This window comes from Clinocottus analis, unplaced genomic scaffold (genome assembly GCF_023055335.1).
Source record: "Clinocottus analis isolate CAN_PGR_092001 unplaced genomic scaffold, fCliAna1.0.p SCAF_17, whole genome shotgun sequence".
Taxonomy (NCBI): domain Eukaryota; kingdom Metazoa; phylum Chordata; class Actinopteri; order Perciformes; family Cottidae; genus Clinocottus; species Clinocottus analis.
In genome coordinates this window covers 7,280,233-7,300,805 of record NW_027175898.1, presented here as the reverse complement: position 1 = coordinate 7,300,805, position 20,573 = coordinate 7,280,233, and the positions used below count along the sequence as shown (strand labels likewise).

Here is a 20,573-nt window from a genome sequence, read left to right as displayed (position 1 = left end):
GTTTTAAAATCATTCAAAGTCAGGCCTGGAGAGATTTTTTCCGCCTTAAGGATTCCCAAGCTGGTAGCATTTGTCTGACTGGTCAAGTGGTCCTAAACATTTCACAATTTTCTCAAAGAACTGTTGAACTGTTGAGAACCACTTAATCAGAGGGACCACAGGCTTCTTCAGGGAAAAGTCTTTCCTTCAAACTGTTGATTCCACTAGTGAAAGAAGAAGGAGAAAAAAAACAGTAGCGAGAATTAGTTTTCTGAACTCATCGTCTGGTCGTAAAGGCCAGACGAGTGTGAAGACCCGTTAATGTTACAGAAGAAATTTACCGACGCGAGCAACAAACTACAAGCTCTCTGTGAGTGCGCTTACCTGGAGAAGGTGGACGGTGTCCTCGCAGTGGTGTTTCCTTGGTGTCATCCCAGCCGACTGAGTGACTGCAGAGTGAACTGCCTTTTATATACTGTTTTGGGGCTAGGTTCATACAAGCCTCTCATTCAGGCAGGAATGAGGCCCATGCTGGTCCGACCGGCTGAGCTGGGTTCCACCAGCAAGGAGCTTGACGAGCAGCCGCCCTCGAGACTGAGATAGCAAATACCAGCCAACGCAGGCTGAGGAGTCACAAGGACACATGGCATTTTTATATCATCTTTGTCTTCTAAGTTTGTCTCATTTCCGTCTGATTTATCTCACAGTCAGACAGTAAAAACTCACACAGAAAGCACCACGTTTGGGTTTGATGTATTTCTCCTGAAGGCCTACTGCAATCACAATGAATCCAATTGTTATTCAGGACACATTTCCACAGAGAACACAAAGGGACTCGGCGCACTAAGAGAAATGACCTTCAACAATTGGTTAGACGTGCGCTAATTCATATAGAAAACCATGTCAAATTGGAAATTGCTCAGGAGTCCTTAGCCAGGAGCGGTGTATGCAGTTTCATGTGAGTTTCAGTGTTCGGAGCAACTCAGAAGCAATCACAGGAGACAATGCTTTGAAGAAAAGATTTATTTCTGTTGCTTTTTTTCCACAGAAGACCACCAAATCACGTTTTCTCTCACACACACCCTTTTTGAATACATCAGTGGGACAATAGAATTTAAAATGACAGAAACAAATTCAGGTCATTTAAATTAGTTTGCACTTCAAAGTCACATTAATCACGGGAGATTTCCTTACAGATGCTATCACATGGGCCAAGATTGGTTTTATTAACTTTTCAAAGCAAACAAGAGGGATGTTTTTATATAAAAATATGGAAAGTTAGTTGTTTGTTCCAGTGGATTCCAAAAATAAAAGTTGACATTAAAATGATTGTCTTCATCTGGCCCACACAATAGTCTGAATTTCTCTTTTCTCATTCAGAGCGTGATATGCAACTATTCTATCTTGAAAATCAGTGCAAGAAACAGTCAGGAGAAGCCTGGAAGGTGACTACAGGTTTCTGTAGTACGCGTTTCAGCAACAGGAAATGCTCTGCTTCACAGGCAGTGGACAAGGACTGTAGATGAATAACAGCCCAGAGAGTAAAACATATTTTATTTAGTTTACTTGTAACTTTTCAGCATTTCAATGTAAAAATAACCATAAAAATAAAATCTGTAAGTGTCCTCCGTAGTTGCAGATATCATGAACATATTGCTATATTATTTCATAAAGTAACATTACTTCAGTCAAGAGTTCTGTAACTCTTTTAGTACATATAACAAAATGATGAGATGGGAAGTTTCAGCATTCTCCACGTTAAAACAGCTCAGGTGATGTTCACCTTTATCCCTGATATGACATCCACATCCATACAATACAGTGCACAATCATTAATCTACATACATGCAGTGCTGCCTTATTTGTTCACCTTGAACTCAAAAGTAGTGCTGACACAAAGTTGTGCTGTTACCAGATTTGGAGGGAAACACTAAGTAGCGATGGCTTTAATAAAGTATGACAGTATAACATTCAAAGTCAGTGTAACTCTGTGAAAGGTAATAGAGCGGTGGACAGCGTGAAGAGGACGGCTTCGGGGTAAGGAAGTGGATGCCGAAGGAGGACGATTCCTGTTGGTTGAGATCACGTCAGCTCACAGTCCTGTCGGGGTGGCTGTAAACTCAATCACGTCGCTCTTCCACAGACACAAAAAGAGTACAGGATTAACAGGAAGCACTGGGGAGCGGAAAGATGTTTCAGTGCTCTTGATTGCTAGTGTGTGTGCACACAAACACAAAAGGGTCAGCCTAGTGTAAAGCAGGCTGCACAGGTTTAGCACCCACAGGTGTTGGTGGACAGGTGTTAAAGGTGATTTATATCTGATATAGTTTGGATGAAAAACAAAGAAGTCTGAGGTATGCGTAGCTGACATCTCAAAGGTCATGGTTGCTTCTCGAAACCAGGATCACAATGAACAATGACTTTAATTATCAATTAATCTGTTGTCTGTTTTCTCGATTTAGAGGCTAAAATTTAGAGACTAAACGATGAACCGATTAAACGTCATGAAATAGAGAAACAGACCAGTCATAAGTTCCCAGAAATGTATTACGATTTAAATAAAACCTGTAAATGCTTGCTTTTAGAAAATGGGTCACAATTGTTTTTATTGAATTTTTCAAGTCAATCAACTAATCAATTTGAATTGTTTTATTTAGAAATATATTGTTCAATAAGAATTACCATTTTCTTTCTCTGACTCTGTTGTTGACTCTTTTAAAAACCTAATTTAATGCATTTTACTTTGTATCGTGTCATTTAAAAAACATTGAGCACGAGGGCCCGTCGGCTCTTTGTGATTAGCACTGCCGCCAGCAAGAAAGCCCTCGTTTGGGAGCCAGCCGAGGCGACTGAGCCTTTCTATGAGCAGTTTGATGTTCTCCCACCGGCTGCATGGGTTTCCTCTAGGTGCCCGGTGAGTTGGCAGCTTATGTTCGCCTGTGGGTGTGAATAGGTTTGTGTAGTATAGATGTGTGTTTTAGTCCTGTGACCTAACCTGGAGTGAAACCTGCCTCTAGTACAAAGCATGCAGGGGGACACAAGTCACAAGCAGTCTAGAAAATGGAAAGATGAAAGGATTCATACAAGAATGCTCATGCTCAATATGGGGAAGGCACAAACTGGGACGACACACAGTCACATTTAATTTACCTCATCATCATCATCATCCTCATATTCATCATACTCATTAAATTCACCAAATACTGGCTGAAATTAAACAAAACAAACATGTAATTGAGAGCCAATTAGAGACAGGGAATTATACCAATCTGAGTGAAGTGCTCGCTTATCAAGATAAAGCTGTTGACACAAATACAAATATGAAGAAGCTAAAGTGGAGAACAGTGGTTACCTTGGTTTTTCTGCTCATGAGTTGGACTAAAAATGCCACCACTTCCTTTTTGCCAACAGCATGGGCCTGTGACGGATAAAAACATGAGAAAACGAAGGATGAAGACAGGGTTTTCTTATGAACTTTGTTATTAAAAGTGGAATATATGTTTAGGGGACCCACAAGTCGAAGTGCTGTCTGTCCGTCATAGCCCGGTTTATTCAGATCAGCTCCAGCCAGTTTCCACATTTCTAGGCCATCCAGGTCACCGCTGGCTGCCAGGCTGGCGCACAGGAAGTACGCAGAGTGATTACAACACAGGGCTCCGTTTCCCAAAATCAATATTATCAACAATCAAATGACCATTGGGGTGAAGGACAAATTGTTGTGTAAAGAGAGGAATTGATAACGTTGAACGTCATGACTTGGATGTTTTCTTTTTTTTTTTATCTTAACAATACAAAGCATCTTACAAAAAGGTGTGTTTCTGAAACTGTAAATTGTCATGACAAAACCTGTCGGGTGTCTCCGGTAGATGAATAACAGGGGCCAGCCAGTGTGCCGTACACCTGCCGGCACCGAGCAGATAGGAAACTATGCTGCCGGGGAGCATTCCTACAGTTTGTGTAACAGTGGGACAACTGGTTGAACCTGAGTCAACTATGTAGGATGGGTCACTGTAATGATGGCTAAACAACTGAAGTGTGTGACTTCATGTGTGTGCAATTGTTTTAAGACGTGCTCTATGTGCGTCTTACCTGCACAGCTCGGTTCCTGCATCATCCAACTCGTCTCTGGATAAGTGAGCTCCAGTCTTCCTCAGCAGCTTTACAACCTCCTTGTGCCTAAGTTATTGAGAGAACATGCAATGAATGGAATGATATGTTATACTTAACATATACATACTATGAGTAAATCATTCAGTTTCATTTTTCACTGAGATTATATGTTCTTTTCGAGCAGTCTGATTTAATGTCGCCTGACTTTCCTTGACAGTCCGTGTGGTTTGGCATGTAAGAACAAGTTCCTTATCCCCTGCAATCAACCACCCACACAGGAGTCACCTGCAGGGACACTTGTGGTGACAGGAAACTTTCAATGAAACAAAAAAAGCCTAAAGGGTTCACCACTGGACAGCTCACTTTATAAGTAACAGCGGAGCGTGCTGTGTGATTAGGTAAATTATCCTACAGTTGATGCATGGAGGTATGTAGAGCAACACACAGGCAAGACAACTATTAAAAGCATTGCAAAGACTTCCTGTTGAGAAGCCAGTATCTCTCATATGTGAAACTGGGAGCAGGTTGGTTGGACTGGTTCAGAGGACACTCCCCATATTTGTTCTTTAACCCTTCTTTCTCTATGCTTTCTGCCACTCCTTATATGGCCATCGGGCTGCAGAGGACTGTGGAACGCCAGTGACTTTGGAATAGGGTCGGGCATGGTGGCATCCTGACAGCTCAAACTCAAAGCTCCACATCTTCATTTCATTTCATGACACACATTCAGGAAGGGCAAAGTAAGCAGAGGTGTGGAGCATCGGAAGACTAACGACAGGTGTCAGCGCTCCAATGCATCCGTCTTTCGTCACAAAAGGAAACAAGTCCATACTTGAAGTGCCAACCGTTAAAATAGGGCAACAGCTATTTGGCACAGCTCCGACACATACAACGTTTTCACCCCGAGGCTCTACATAGCACTAAAACTGAATCAATGAGAGTGGCTTTTCTCTGGTAGACATTTACGGCAAAGTCAACGGACGACAACAAATAACATTAAAAAAAAACAGCTTTGGTAAAAATGAACATTGTCTAACAGTGAGACGACGATTAGCCTAATTAGTATATAATTATTGCCTGGCCTCTTAGCTCCATTATGAGTTGCTCTCCTGCTCTCAACCCGCCTCTAACAGCCGCTGCTTCCTTCCCGTCTTCCAAGCAGAGCCAGATTCACCTTGCAGCAGCTCGTTTAATGGAGTCCCCTCTATAGCAGCTATTAACAACATACTCAATGCTACCAATGGCCAAAGGGGGATGTTAAATGTTGTGTTTGCAACTTCATAAAAGGACATTATTACTTGAACAAACAGATAAAAACACACACATCAGCCCTTCCTGTTCGAGTCTTACCTGAAGCGCACAGCGTTGCTGAGGGGTGTGTCCCCGTAGCGATCTTTAGCATAAACTGTGGCTCCATGACTCAGAAGGTACTCCACCAGTTTGAGGTGGCCCTCACAGGCCGCGATATGGAGGGGTGTGCGTCCATCGTAGTCACTCAGACACAAGTTGGTGCCCTGCCAAAGACAAACATTCAGTGTCCTTCACCTGGAGGTCTGGTGATATTCTGTATTTTTGACCAAAGCCAACACAAAATTGAACCCTTTCCTTCGTGCCATAGAGTGTAACTATTAAAAACACATCAACAAAGCACGCAGCTGCACTGGGTGACATGGTCTTTGACTACATTTAACATGGGAGCTGTAGTTTACAATGAATGAAACCGAGTGCTACACAGTGTTGGAATGTATTGACATTGTTTTTTGTTTGGTATGTGTTGACAACAAAAAACAAGAGAGATAAAAACATAAAATTGCCAGACTGGTCTTTTCATTAATAGTTCAGTCACCTTTTTTCTTACTGTTCAGCAGCACATGGAGAGGAAACCAACAAATAAATGTGGTGTAGGAGGATAAATGAAAGTGAAAACATAAATCCTCAACCACAAAGTTCACCCGGAACAGGGACAATGTATTAAAAGATGGCTGTGTGGTTGTGAAGAAAGCACATTTACACTCCTAATTTGTCCATAGAGACTGCAGGCTAATCCGACAGGCGGCTGCATACAAGTCGAGCCACATACAAACATGTGCACGTGACCGCTGGGGCAGCTCGAGGCCTGCCTTACCAGTCGAGCCTCATGTTTTGTTAGGCTCTCTGTTTCCCATACCCCTCAAAGAGGACAGTGTCCCTGGAAACTTGTTGGTAAACCATCAATGTGAAAAGCTTCACCTGGGTGCGTTGACCCTACAAAACAAACATTATCGAGATAAGCCTGGTAAAATGCTGCTCTGCTGGTTGAAAAGTTGAGCGCTGAGCTGTGCATCATGGCCTCAGAAAGCTGATGCTTTTGAATTTAATGTCAATAAGGAGACAGCACAAAGGACATTTTCATGTGAATGAAAGAATTGTGCCATTGTTACCATTTCCTTGAGGGCTTCCAGGGCCTCTATGTCTCCGATCTTAGCAGCAGCACATGCCAGTGGGGGAGTCAGGGCATCGCGGATGGCTTCCAGCTCCTGTAGACACCACAGTCTTCAAATAAAAAAAAACTGCTACTTTTCTGAAAAGGTTGAAATTAATTAACTTGGCCTTTTTGGAATAGACGACACTGCATGCACAAGATTAATCTTGTCTGGATGTCAATGTGAGTTGAGTGCGTTTTCCTTGTGTAACGCAAAATAACTGGGGCTGCGTTCACAAACATTCAGACAAGACTCTCACCGAGCTTCTTACTTGGCCTTAAAAAAAAGCATTTAATAATTTCTGGCATTGTAGTGTTTTTTGTGTTGGGCGGGAGATATCTCTATCTGTAATGAGATGCAGGACAATCTTTCCCCCTGCATCATCTAATCAGTTGTGTTTCATTAACTCGTCTCCATTTCTGAGACAGCTTAAAAAAAACCTTCGGCCTCTTAAATGTCTTCCTCCTTAGCTCTCTTAAGGGCCACGATGCTTGTAAATACCTTGTATCCTTACCAGGATCTTGTCTTAACTTTCAGGGAAGTTTTAGTCACAGTATTTCGGTGGATTGGTGGTGCCCTCACCTCCTTGCAGCTGATGCTCAAAGACTTGGCAATGACCTGGATGAAACGGCTGTCGCTCAGACACAGCTTCGTTCCAGCCAAGTCTGAAATCATCTCACCTCGCAGGTTCTGACCCATCATCTGGACACACACACACACACACACACACACACGCACACACGCACACACACACACACACAGACACACATTTTCCTTATGATTGTCATTGTAATCTACATCTTACGGTTTTATTTCTTTTGAAAGTAGAAACCAACCTTTTTCTTGGCCTCAAAACTCATCTCTTTCTTGGCCAATACATAGGACAGCTTTGACAGGGCGGCCTCTGGAGTCATGTCTCCACCAGCTACCAGCCCTGCATCCGTCAACACCTGAGAAGCAATAGGTATATATTTTTATATGTGTGTGACATGATTGATTCACTCAGCTTTATTTTGTACTGGGGTAAAGGAGTAGAAATGGGTCAGGCCGGACTAGTGGGTGGTGTAACGTGCCTTGCCGGTGGCGTAAGATGTAGACACGGTCCCCCTCAGACACTGGGTGCAGTTCATGAGGATGACACCTGAGTCGGTGGCTTTCTTCAGCTCCTCCAACAGGTCTGGTCGGTTATCGGGGGCATTTCCGCTGCCGTAAGTCTCCAGGACTACACCCTCCATGGGTGGCTGCAGGAAAGCCCTCACCTGGACACATATGTACCAAGAATTCACAAACCCCCAAGATTTATGGCCAACTGGATTGGCTTCTCAACTGTGTGTAATCAAACTGAAGAATTAGTATTCTGTGTTATTTTTCCTGCAGCCCCTTTCACTCCAAAGCATGAGACCATTCACTCTCCTAAAAGCCCATCTGGTGCCATCTATGCAACCAGTATCTCAGTCACTGGTTGGCTGGCACCAGGAGGCCCTATACCACATCATTAGCCATGGCATATGACTAGAATGGTAGATGCCTGAAATGACAGGTAGGGGAGCAATTAATCTGAAGGTGTTAGCGAGCATAAAGTCACTTGGCAAGACCAAAGCAGTAACCATAAAATGTAAGAAGAAGGCGACATTAAAAGTGCCAGGTTCAGTCGGTGTTTTTCTGATGCGATAAGCAGTTTGACAAAAAAGTTTTGACACAGATTACCAATGAAGCACTCATAGAGCAGAGGCAGTAGGCACACAAGAGCCTGGTGCATAATCAAAACAGCGCCCCATAAAAGGCAGTTAAAGGCTGTAAGAAAGTCTTGATAGCCAAGCTGGGCAGTGTGAGCAGATTGACACAGTAAAGTCAGTCTCCCAGCAGCCTCGGCAGGGGGAGGTGCAGCTAAATGTTACAGTATCGACGCCAATCCCCCCTCTTTACAGGGTGATTGGTCATGGCTCATAACGCCTTCTCATCTTTCTCTGGGCTGAGCTTTGATGGCAGTTTACATGACCGGGAAGGTAACGGAAGACGGGTAATAGCGCAATTAAATTAAAGTTAACTATATTTTATTGCAGTTAGACAAAACAGTAGTTTTGAACAGTCAGTTACCTTTGAAGAACATATCTTTAATTACGTTTTAATGCACTGTGAAGAAAAACTTGAAATTGGCACCAAGCTGTTACGATGATAAATTTACTTTTTACTTGGCTAAATATATCATCCCACATTTTTGTGTGGATGATTATACTTTATACTATATAGGTTATACTCTTGAAATTAAGTGAATTTTAGTGTCATGCAAAGCAAGTAATGAGTGATCTGTAATGGGATTTATTTGTCTGGCGTGTATCACAAACATTCTGGACATATCAGTCAAATCTGTGCAAGAATTCATCAAACTAGCAGCAGCTGAATAATTTCCCAGAGAAAAACCTCATAATTAGTCCGGTGTGTGTCACAATCAGCCAAAGACTAAGGACGACAGGTGACCTTTGGACATTAGGGGCTGAAACAGAAGCCGAATAAACATCTCTGGTCTTTCAGACTTACAGTCGCAGCAGTGATTCCTGGGAACAGCCTGAGCAGGCCCACGTTCCTATTCAGTTCAGTGGTGACTTGAAACTTCGCCGTGGTGTTTGCCCGCCACACTGTATCCCAGTTGACTGAATGACAAGATGGACATTTTAAAAAAAAGATTAAAAGTGTGTATTTTCCAATTGAAGACAGAGCCATGACATCACCGCTTACTTGTGATGTCCACTTCAGCGACGGCCAGAGGAGCCAAGTTAGGAGAGGAGAATGCATTGAAACTCCCAGCATCCACCTTGGTCACACGGTTCCCTCGATAGAGTTTGTTGTAGAAGTACAAGCACACCTGAATAGAGACAAAGACACATTTACTGCACAACATTAGCTCCTCTTCAAAGACAAAATCCTTCCAACGCTGCAGGACCTAACATATGCATGAAAACCTGTGTGCACCCGTTTGAAGGCAGATAGAAAGTCATTACAAAATGCTCGTCACAGAAAACATACAAGTCTGTTTAAGTACAACCGACAATGCAGCCAAATGAAATTAAATGGACACAATTTTAACTGTGCTTCGGTTGTGGGTGTGTGCGTTTTGGCTCAGGAGGTGGAGCCGGCCGACCACTAATCAGAAGATTGACAGTTTGATGTCCGCATGTCAAAGTGTCCGGAGTGAGATATCGGACCCTAAATCGCTCCCGAAGGCTGTGCCATGTGTGTGGTTGAGCATTAGTTTAGATCCTGATGGGCAGGTTGCACCGCGCATGGCAGCCCCTATGAATGTGCGACAAGTCTTTTCATTGTTCTTCCTGTTCTTGTATACGTTGTTCGGTATTGCGAAACACTGTCACTGGAGAGAAGTCTCCCCGTCGTTTAGGAGAGCTTTTGTTCACTTGTGCATGCGAGTAGAGAAACGTGTCTCTGCAGATCACACCATATTTCTTCACATATTAACAAATATACAGGGTTGTAACACTGCAAGATTTCTAATTTTCATTCAGTGGTGCATTTAAAATGTATTAAGCATTTATTAAACCCCACATATAAACTCTAAGTCACTATTGGTAATCATCGAGAGACTGTTTCTTTCACAAAAGCATGTATTCTTACTTTGTTATCTTTAAGGCTGCCAAATGTCTCCAATAACCTAATAACAGTGTCGCTGAGTAGCATTTATGTCTCCTCCCCATCTCCTCACCTCGGGAATGACAAACTGGCCTGCTATCAGCAGCGCCCCCAGCAGGTTGTCTCTGCCGTCATTCCTCATCTCGTAGATCGGCACCTGAAGAGAGAACGGGTATCGTCTTAAGAGGGCAGAGAATATTTTAAATGCCGCAGACACATTCTGTTCTTTTTGTCGGTTCGACCTTTGTAGACAGTAGCTCATACCTGTGATCCGGTGAGAATGATTGGTTTGCCCAAATGTTCACACATAAAGGACAGGGCAGAGGCTGTGTAAGCCATAGTGTCTGTGCCATGCAGGATCACAAAACCGTCGTAGTTTTCGTAGTTTTTCTGGAGAAAAAAAGTACCACATATGGAGGATCATTTTAGATGGCAGCATAAAGACAATCATCTTCTTTTCTACAATATTATATGCTGTATTTTATGAGCAATATTAATATTATAGAAAAGATTGATGGCTTTTTAAAAGCATAAATCAGTCGGTGTTTAATTAGAAATGGAGGAAACCGAACAATGAAATGGAGCCAGGAGCAAGTACCTCAATGTCCTTTCCAATTCTACCCCAGTCATCTGTGGTCATATTTGAGGAGTCCAGCAAAGGGTTATACTCTATAACAGTGTAGACTATCCTCTTATTGTCTTTACTCAGCCTGCAAGAGAGAGAAGTTCATCTACCAGGTCCTGTCGTTATATACACAAGTTCAAACAGGACAAACAGCCCAGAATAAATCAGTGGTTTTAGTCTCTGCAAGCAAAAACATTCACTCCAAAACATATCGAGGACACATGGTTAAACACATGATTATTATCTTCACTGTGAAGAATGATTATTAGTCTTCATCGTGCTCATTAAACAGAGTTGGATTAGATTCTGGTTAAAACTGAGAAGACAGTTTAAGGAAGGATAGGGGAATGCTAAAAAACAATCTGACTTTATTAAGCGAGACAAGGTCTATTTAGCCGGGCCTTCTGTCTCAGCAGCAGGGTGCCAAAACCTGTTTCCGACACACACAGAGAGTTTTAGAAGTGTAAAAGGGAGGGGCTTGTTTGTATACTGGTAAAGAGAGCAGCACTTTACTGTTGTGCCATTTCCCCTTTCCACAGTAAAGACTTAATGTTCTGTGGCGCTTTACCACTGTGTATAATAAACACAGGCAAAGCTGAGGGACATGAGGTGGCTGACTTGTTATGTCTTGAGGCTTATTTGTTGAACCATTTCAGGTTAGGCCAAAAGTCCATGTTTATTTTTAAATTCCAGTTAGACGGGAAGCAGCCTCTCATATATACATATTCATGCTGCCTCTGTGTGGATTCTCACGGCTCCACCTGCGACACTCCGTATTCAGCAGCGTGACTGGCTGAAGAGACATGGAAAGATTTTCTTTTTAATCTCCCTTTTAAAGAAACAGGGTGGGACACCCCCCACATTACCATAGGGCCGCCTACCAACATGAAGATAGGAGCTGAATGGACCAGCGGGGGGACGAGCCAGCGAGCCCCAGTTCACCCGACCGGGTGTCCTGCAGACACTCTTCTAATTAGCCTGTAGTCCACACACGGTCCTAGAACATATGTTGTTGATAATCGGGAAGCCAAAGTGCCACAAGAAAACACTATTCAAATCCCCAATTATTCATCTATCTGCCGTGTGCCCTAAGGTACAGCAAAGCTACACATTAGCATACCCGTGCTAGGATGCCCCATAGCTTAAGAATAATGAATGGCTGTGTGTTTACGTGTGCGTGTATGATTGGGGACTTAAGAAGTCGAAGAGGAGGGTTGGAGGTGGGGGACAAACAGCCTTGTAGCGTTGCCTCTCAACATCGCATGAATAAAGCTTTTCAATAAATCAATAAACTAATTCCCTCCTTCAACATAGACTGGAACTGCATTAGACTTGCATATGAGCCCACTTGATATGAACACTATGCCAACTCAAGGATGAGGAAATATTAAAAGGTTAATCGTGCTCTCGCCCAGAAAATTAAGTTAGCGAAGGTTTTTAATATTATTCAAAGTAAACTTTAAGACGTTTACCGTGCAGCTAATCAACAAACAGGAAGCTCTGGTGTGGGTGCTAAAGGTGTGGGAGCGATGTGAGGTTTAAGTCCTCATATATTCATTCCTATAGGCCCTACAAACGGGCCACAACAGTCGACCACCGTCTGATGTGTGGATAACTTATCTCTGCCACACATCCTACTGCCGCTCGGTCGCTTTTCACAGTGCCAGTCAACATGAAGGAGGTATGGAAATGAGTTGGTAAGGGTACGTTTTTGGTAGCGGCGCCCCCGCTATCACTGACATTTAAGACATTAAGAGGCTGTTGGTCGTTGAGGGGGGGGGACCTGTCACAAGGGGCTCCACAGCACATGCACCAGAGATCAATACAACATGGATTAAACAAACAGCAATAGAGTAGATTAGCTTTGCTTTGCTTTCCCTAGTGTGCCGACAGTAGATTTCTACAAACAATCCCTCCATGAAACATCAGGTTATCTCTGCTGGGATACTCATCTGCCACACTTTAAAGCAGCTGGCTTGTTGGTGACAGAGGTGATATTAGCAAGTAAAGAGTAGGAGACACAAAAAAAAAATACTTCAGGCAATACACAGCTCCATGATCGTGTGTCCGTCCTGGTATTTAAGGCCACGTCGGCATGCATTTCCTGTCAAGCAAGCACACCCAAACTTTTGGTCTCAGGGACGGCAGAGACATCCAACCACTCTCAAACACAGTGCAGGCACACACACAATGCTACCAGTGCTACAGCACCCATGAAATAGATGGTCAGAATGGGGCGTTGGCTTCCTGTCAAAGCAACAAAAGCAGTTTAGAGTCATTAAAACATTGAGGAGAGTGATGTGTTTCCTCAGTCTCTAGTCTTCAGTAGTCTGCAAATACTGTAGAAACAATATGATTCAGGTTCAGCTCTCCAGGGCAATAACTTTACCTGAGATAAAGTGTAACATTTTATTCTAACTAAGAAGAACAAATATCGTGATATACTTCATTATTATTATTGTTATAATAATAATTATGAATATTATTATTGTAATTTTTCTGAATAAAGACTGAGGGGGAAAGAACTGTGGGTTCACTTACGGCAGGACCAGACTGTTCTCTGATCCATAGTATTGATACAGGCCGGTCTGCTGCGCATACAACTCATCGTGGAGGATGGGCAACTTGCGCAGGCCCTTCACAAAAGAATTGGCTTTTGGGGCGAGCACTGTGGGTTACAGAAATATTTAAAAAGGGTTATTGTAATATTTCATAGCTTGCTCTCTGTAGGATTATTGTGAATCAGTAAGCGTTTAGGAGAATAGCACAAGTGGCATTACAATCAGCTCAACACCAAACATCAGTCTCATACTGAACCCTAGTGGTAACTGGAAGAAATTGTTGCAAGGGTCACAAATATTCACCTCAAATGATTATTACATCAAATTAGTTCATAGTATTTAGGCCATTGAACTACTCACATCTTTCTAATATTTACTTAATACAATGAGCACAGCTGACAGTCACATGAGCATAAGACAACATGACAGCTACTGTCAGACCTCAACAGATGACTTAATAAGAGTCACTAAAGGGGAAATTTCCCTGGCAAACATAACCTCAGAGCTGAGGTTTCCAATGTGGGAGGCGGGCCTTCCCAGGGTGGCTCAAAACAGTTTCAGAAGAGACTCAGTCAACGTAAAAAATATTGTATTACTTATTATTACGTCAGTTTATACAAAAAACAAAAGCTCATGTGCGTGGTTTGGTTAAAGACACACAGTAAATTGGGGGAATTTTTCTTGTTATATTTTTCCATGCTCTGTCCGAGGGGAGGCCCAGTCTGACTTTGAAACCTGTCTCAGTAAACATGTATGAATGGTCCAAAGTAAACTCAACTTACTGTTCCTATTACCTGGGACATGATTTAGACGAGATATTTCCAAATGTCAAGATAAGCAGCTGCTAATATATTTCACCCAGTGAAGTGCTAAACTAGCAGATTGAAAGACCCCTCTAGAAATTGGTGACTCGGGGTCTTTAAACTTAACAGATGTAAGAGACACATGAGGTCTGCGAATACATCTAGTGAAATGGACCTCCATGCCCACATTAACGCATTATCAGAGAAACGTGTGATTCATCTTCAGGACATTTTCTTTTAAGATTATGAGATAAGCCTCCAATCACAATACAATGTTATTACATAGCATTGTCAAAACAACAAGCACCTTTACGAGGCGAGTAAAAACTTCATAGTCAATATCCATGAATGTGCAAGAAGTGACACCCTGATGGATGAAGAAGTCTTGTTCTAGTTCACTTGTACCCAAAGCTGATAGGACCTGGGAATGTGAGGCTACTTACAGTATATTACTAGTACGAGTATACTACTCCCTTATGCCAACGTCTAGTCACTCATTGAGAGAGCGGTGGTCCATCAACAGGGGCAGCGTGTGCAGCAGCAGTGTCTTTAGCATTACCTCCTGAAGAGCGATAATTTCATCAATGAAATAATGGTGCATTTTACATTTGGATTCAGCAGCCAAGTCGGGCAGTTAGCTCCTATGTAAACCAACGCGGTTTTCAATCAGCACGTCCACTATTTTGGGATGCACGCGAATGTTGTCGTCACGCAGGGCTCAACTCGGTGTCTCGTGCTCGCAGCTAAATGAGAACATGTACCGGGGCTGCTACCAGCAAGCTACCCGCCGAGCTAACGAGCTGCTGCCGCAGCTGCTGGGCACAGGACAGACACACAATGCGTTACGTTCATTTCCCCATGTACCATTGTCGTGAAGGGTCATCCCGATGGTCCCTCCGGTGTTTATAACCAGCACCCGCGCTTCGATGGCGGTGGGTGAAGTCGGCGACTCGATGGACTCAAACGAGTTGCAGTTCGACAACCTTCTCCTTCGGCGTGAATACAGCACACTATTTCTCGAAGAGCCAACATCGTTCACTTCTGTCAGATCTAGGGTCGGCTGTGACAAAGCCCGTGCGAGGGATGTGAGGTTGTTGAGGCTGGAGTCCGCCATGACGGCTTACAAGTGACCCCGGTGTGACGTACTGCCGCTTTAAACACGCGTGTTGCTGCGACTGTTGTCCACCAAAAAACAAAAAGTGGGTCTTCAGCAGCTGCAGGAAGGTGCCGGTCCTGCGGGCTTAGTACAGCAGATCTCACCGTTATCATGCGGTTAAACAGTAAGCGAGACCTTGGTTTTAATTCAAATATAGCCCAAAGTACTTGGCTTGCTTTTGTATGTACACAGTTTTGACCTTGGAACGCTGATGGGACAGTGTCTACTCTGACGTCAGGGATGTGGGTGCTGCCTCAAGGGGAACAAACTTGATGGACAGTCTCAGCAAACTTTCTCCACACTACTGCAGCGGCTAAAATAGTTAAATAAAGTAGAGTAACTTCACTTTTACATCTTTCTTTACATCAGGGGTGTAACTAAATAGTGCGGTTGAACTGGGGCCGGAGGGCAGGGTAGAGATACAGGATTACCCAGTGACTCTCAGAATGCCTAGTGAATGCTTGCCAAAAGTAAACACATGACCACAAACCCAACCCAATAAAAAACTTAAGTTCTTTCTCGGCATGACCCATTTGGTGTGTGTTCATTGTATAATTGACTTCCATCTTTGCAACACACCTGTGTTAAAGGAGCTGCGTGGAGGATATTGTGGCATCTATTGGTAAGGTTGCAGATTGCATTCAACTGATTAATCATCCGCTTACGCCTTTCAAGCGTGTCTAAGAACTACAGTGGACTTCAGAAAAGGTAAAAATGCAAAATTTTGTCAATCCTACGGCAGTGCAACATGGCGAATACACGTGTATGACTCGCTCGTTATGTAGATATAAATGGATCATTATAAGGTAACACAAACTCAATGACTCTTAGTTTCAGGTCATTTTACACTATTGCATATACTGCAGTCCATTTCTGCATATAACTCCCCTAATGCCTACACATTCAGAACAGAATGATTAGTTGAAAAAGGAAACACATCACTGTCCATTAAACAGGTTTTCCTTTCTTTTGACATATTTATATTATATTATTATTCATGATTATTCCAGAGGGACATCTTTTACGTTTACATGTGTGAACATTAAAGTATCCAATAAAATAATTAGAATCCTTCTAATTGGGACATTTATCATAATGAGTTATTTCACTGAGTTATTTCATTGAGTACATTTTTATGCTAATATTTTTGTACTCTTACGTTTTAAATACAGTATGTTTACTGTGATAATACTACTTTAACTTCGGTAAAAAAAAGAAGAAGAAAAAATGGTATATTTTATATGTAAATGGTATTATCCATTTAACTTCAGTGTATGTCTAAATGTCTAATAAGTGTGAGTCAGTCAGTCCCTGTTTGTGGGTGCCTGCGGATATGTAGACGTCAGAGAGGCAAGTGACTTCATAAGCTTCAATGATTGTATTGGAATATAGTTTTAGCATATTATTATATTGTTTTTCCAGGGTACTAAGACTATTCAAATTATAACAGTTAAATAGATGCTTGATATGTGAAAATGATTCTATATTTTGTTAAAATTAAAGTCATTGTTATGCCCATAAGCAAATGTGGTTAGGCTTGGTTAAACATTAGAACATTTAAATGCTGAATACAGATGATTAACATCCCCTGTGCCAGCCTGACTAACTTGTTTCTCTTTATCTCTGCACCTACTCATGCACCTTTATCTTGTCTATATCCACAAGCAAATAGCTGAAATATACAGATGAACATTTGACAGTTAAAGACTAAATTTGTCATTTAGCGAGCAACTTTACAAATAAAAACACAAGTGGAGGATTTTTTTGTTTTCGCTTTGTTTAATATGAGTAAAAAAACACATCAGTTTGACTATACCTCTCGCCGCCACAGAGGATTGTCAAAACAGACAAAACAAAATGCACAAAATGATTTGTTCATGGGACTGAGATAATTGATAACGCCTGTAATTGCCACAAGGGGGTGGTGTTACCCTTTACATTCGTAGACATTCACTCTAATCAGATGACAACATTATATATTGAAAAATTACCTACGCAATATTCAATATTATTATGTAGCGAAACAAATCATTTATTACATTTATTTTATTTACTTCATAGAAACCTGAAATAAAGCAGTGACGTCATAAGCGGGCACCGGTCTAAAATACATTAAACCGTTACATACTAATTAGAGTGAACTAATAACTAGGTACGTGGTGTACACATACATAACGCTACATTTTTATGTAACGTAAGTTCTAGCATGTCATAGTTGACGTGGGGAATCGTGGGTTCCCCAAACAGCGTGAGCGACGCGAGGCAGCAGCAGCCGGTGAACGAGCTGAATGAAGTCAACGGGAGGAAGTGGCGGTTGATGCAGCTCCACACCTTTCCGGTGTAGCAGCACTGCGACCAGCTCGACTTACAGGAGAAAGACGAGAGCTGGCTGTATTTGTCGAGACAGGAGGGGGAGATAGGAGGTAAAATGCTTGCATTTCAACGTTGAACTCAAAAGGGTTGCGAGTCAAACTGTTTGTCGCTGTCGCATATAATTTGTATATAGATATTCTTAGTTTGCGACAGCTAAGAGCCGTTTTCTACTTAGCTCAGGGTTAGCTTGCTAGGCAACAAGCTAGCTAACGGTAGCTCGCTAGCCCTCTTTAGCAGCCATGAGCGATAGCCTGCTCATTTGGCATGTCTGACCCTCCTCCTAAATCTCTTTTTCAGGGGGACAAGAAGTGGAGTTGCATGAGTGGACACATGTGTTGCTGAGTCACCGAGGATTTCTTTTCATAGACGCCGGAAGCAGGGTAAAGTTACCCGGCGCGACGCTTTATGGACTAGCCGCTGAAAGCCGCTTTTCTCCCCGGTAGCGGTGAAGAGAACAAGGGCGCACCCGATGTGGAGGACCGGACACCAGAAGGAACTCACAAGTACCGCGGCCTTCTCGGGGCCTTATCTACACACGGCGTCTGCTCTCTGCACATTTTAATCGCAACGACCTGTATTTGTCGCACAGCTTTTTGTCGTTTTGGGCAACAAAATGAACGTCCAGCAACAGCTGCTGCCAAGTTCTTAGTCTAACCGTGCCATGTTGCGTGTAGGGCCTGCAAACAGTGTGATACTTTGAACATACAAGTCCCAAGACTTCACTGGACGCGCATACTTTCAAGCAAAAAGCCATTAGGTACTGTCTGTTAGGTTTTACCATGAGTGTGCATTTTTGACTTTTTCCCCACCACCACATATGCTCTTCACTGAGTCATGTTTTCTGAAGTAAGCCCATAAACTGAAGCTGTAAAAATTGAATAATCATCAGCTCGGGTATCAGACTTTTTGTTCTCGCTAGTCAAAGTATTTATGCACAAGAGTTCAAAATGGGGAAAGTGCTGTCTAAAATATTCGGCAACAAGGAGATGAGAATATTAATGCTTGGACTTGATGCTGCAGGAAAGACAACAATCCTTTACAAACTGAAACTCGGACAGTCTGTCACCACAATCCCCACAGTCGGCTTCAATGTGGAGACCGTCACCTACAAAAATGTCAAGTTCAACGTCTGGGACGTTGGGGGGCAAGATAAGATTCGCCCTCTGTGGCGACACTACTACACAGGCACCCAAGGGTTAATTTTCGTGGTGGATTGCGCGGACAGGGATCGCATCGACGAGGCAAGACAGGAACTCCACCGCATTATAAATGACCGGGAGATGAGGGATGCCATCATCTTGATATTCGCCAATAAGCAAGACCTTCCGGATGCCATGAAGCCACACGAAATCCAAGAGAAGCTCGGATTGACCCGCATCAGAGATAGGAATTGGTATGTTCAGCCCTCCTGTGCGACCACAGGTGATGGACTGTATGAGGGCTTGACATGGCTTACCTCGAATTACAAATCTTAATGATTGAGTGCTGACTGTTTTAGGTCAAAACTATAATAACGTTGCAAGTAACAAATAACTTCTCAAAATGAATATGGTTAAGAAGTTGATTATCTCCCATTTATTTTTAATACTATGTTTACCCCCTGACTAATTTATCTTTAACTGGGTTTGCTGGCTTAAAGTTCGCTTGTACTCTGTAGCAGGCCTATATCACATTCATTATCTTGGGGTTTGCTTGATGAATATTGAGTTAATTGGTCCTAATGTTAAAGCCAGAGAGATCACCGCCTTTGCCTATTCTTTGCCCTGTTTGTATGATTTTCTAATGAAGCTTTTGTCTTCATTCTTGGACTAAAACTTTATTCAAGGTTCTTAAGTCTCTGTTGCATTGAACTTGGGTCTTTTTTTCTTCTTTTTTCTGATGTGAGATCTTTAATGTCACAGTATACTTGAAGGACTTTGACATCTGTTTGAACACAGTACTGTGATAAAGTATTTCTTAATGGTGTTGACTGCTGCAAGGGGGGAAATCTAAAATAAATCAGCATTTCTTACATTTCATTGTCATCAGTCTTGACATCAGAGAAACAACTACATGAGACATGTTTTGATACCCCTCCCAATCCCCCACTGTGGGCTATATATTTTACTGATTGACCTTCCATGTCATGTATTGATACCTGATTGGGCTGAATATTCAACAAATAGGCCTCCAATAACTCTTAAACATGCTTGTTGGGATGCATTTTTGATTTTGGGTAGCACGTAGTAAGTTGCCTCAATTTTTCCAAAGGAATGTCATTCAGCTCTGAGCTCTCTAAATCTGATACCACAGTTGATTAGTCTCAGTATTGGGACATTATATGATAGCCTATATCTGTAGCATGAGTACGAAAGTACAGTTACCCTACATCAGAGTCCATCTGTCGTGCAGTCGGAGGGAGCTGTTTACTGGTGAAATGTTGAAGACACCCTGTGGTGCAGCTCTTACTCTTATTTTGACTGGGGGAACCATGTACAGAGCAATGTCATTGTAATGTCTTATTAAAAAAGTGATTTTAAATCTGTTATGTCTGATTGTTTGTTCTTTCAAAGATAAAAGGCAGTGATCAAACGTTTTATTCATTGAAGCTATTTGTAAGTAGTTCAATATATAAACAGCGGTTTAAAAAACTGTGGGAAAGTTTCAAGAATATAGTTAAAAGTGAAAGTCTGTATTGTTAAAATTCTCTGGGGTTTTAGTGCTATTGGGCAGATTCTTCATAAAGGGTTTATGTCCAGGCCTCAGTTCCTTTGCCAGTAAATGGAGGGGGGGAATGTACAAAACAGGAAGTCCAACTTCTGTTTTTTTTGGAGCAGCAAAAGAGCCACATGATAGTTTGCATGAGAGTTGGATCGGCAGCTG

The 20,573-nt window shown here is 42.4% G+C and overlaps 2 protein-coding genes across 7 annotated transcripts; one reads left to right on the top strand and one right to left on the bottom strand.

Annotated features, from left to right (window-relative positions):
- Positions 1-1,895: 1,895 nt before the first annotated feature.
- Positions 1,896-15,485, bottom strand: aspg (asparaginase homolog (S. cerevisiae)). 6 transcript variants are annotated; one of them, XM_068581079.1, is made up of 18 exons: positions 15,047-15,485; positions 13,360-13,486; positions 10,792-10,903; positions 10,458-10,583; positions 10,267-10,350; positions 9,288-9,414; positions 9,090-9,202; positions 7,625-7,810; positions 7,388-7,501; positions 7,134-7,253; positions 6,510-6,605; positions 5,440-5,603; positions 4,069-4,155; positions 3,494-3,593; positions 3,332-3,397; positions 3,130-3,186; positions 2,975-3,032; positions 1,896-2,154 (listed from the first exon to the last, which is right to left on the bottom strand). In XM_068581079.1, the coding sequence occupies exons 1-18, from the start codon at positions 15,294-15,296 to the stop codon at positions 2,072-2,074; spliced, it is 2,070 nt and encodes a 689-aa protein (XP_068437180.1). In that variant the 5' UTR covers positions 15,297-15,485; the 3' UTR covers positions 1,896-2,071. The 6 variants fall into 6 exon arrangements, with proteins under 6 accessions (XP_068437180.1, XP_068437182.1, XP_068437183.1 ...); XM_068581081.1 differs by having other exon boundaries at positions 1,896-2,113; XM_068581082.1 differs by lacking the exon at positions 2,975-3,032 and having other exon boundaries at positions 1,896-2,113.
- A 2,053-nt stretch (positions 15,486-17,538) lies between these two features.
- arf6b (ADP-ribosylation factor 6b) lies at positions 17,539-20,235 on the top strand. Its single transcript, XM_068581087.1, has 2 exons — positions 17,539-17,761; positions 18,009-20,235. Exon 2 carries the CDS (start codon positions 18,659-18,661, stop codon positions 19,184-19,186), a length of 528 nt encoding a protein of 175 aa, XP_068437188.1. The 5' UTR covers positions 17,539-17,761; positions 18,009-18,658; the 3' UTR covers positions 19,187-20,235.
- The last annotated feature ends 338 nt before the right edge of the window (positions 20,236-20,573 follow it).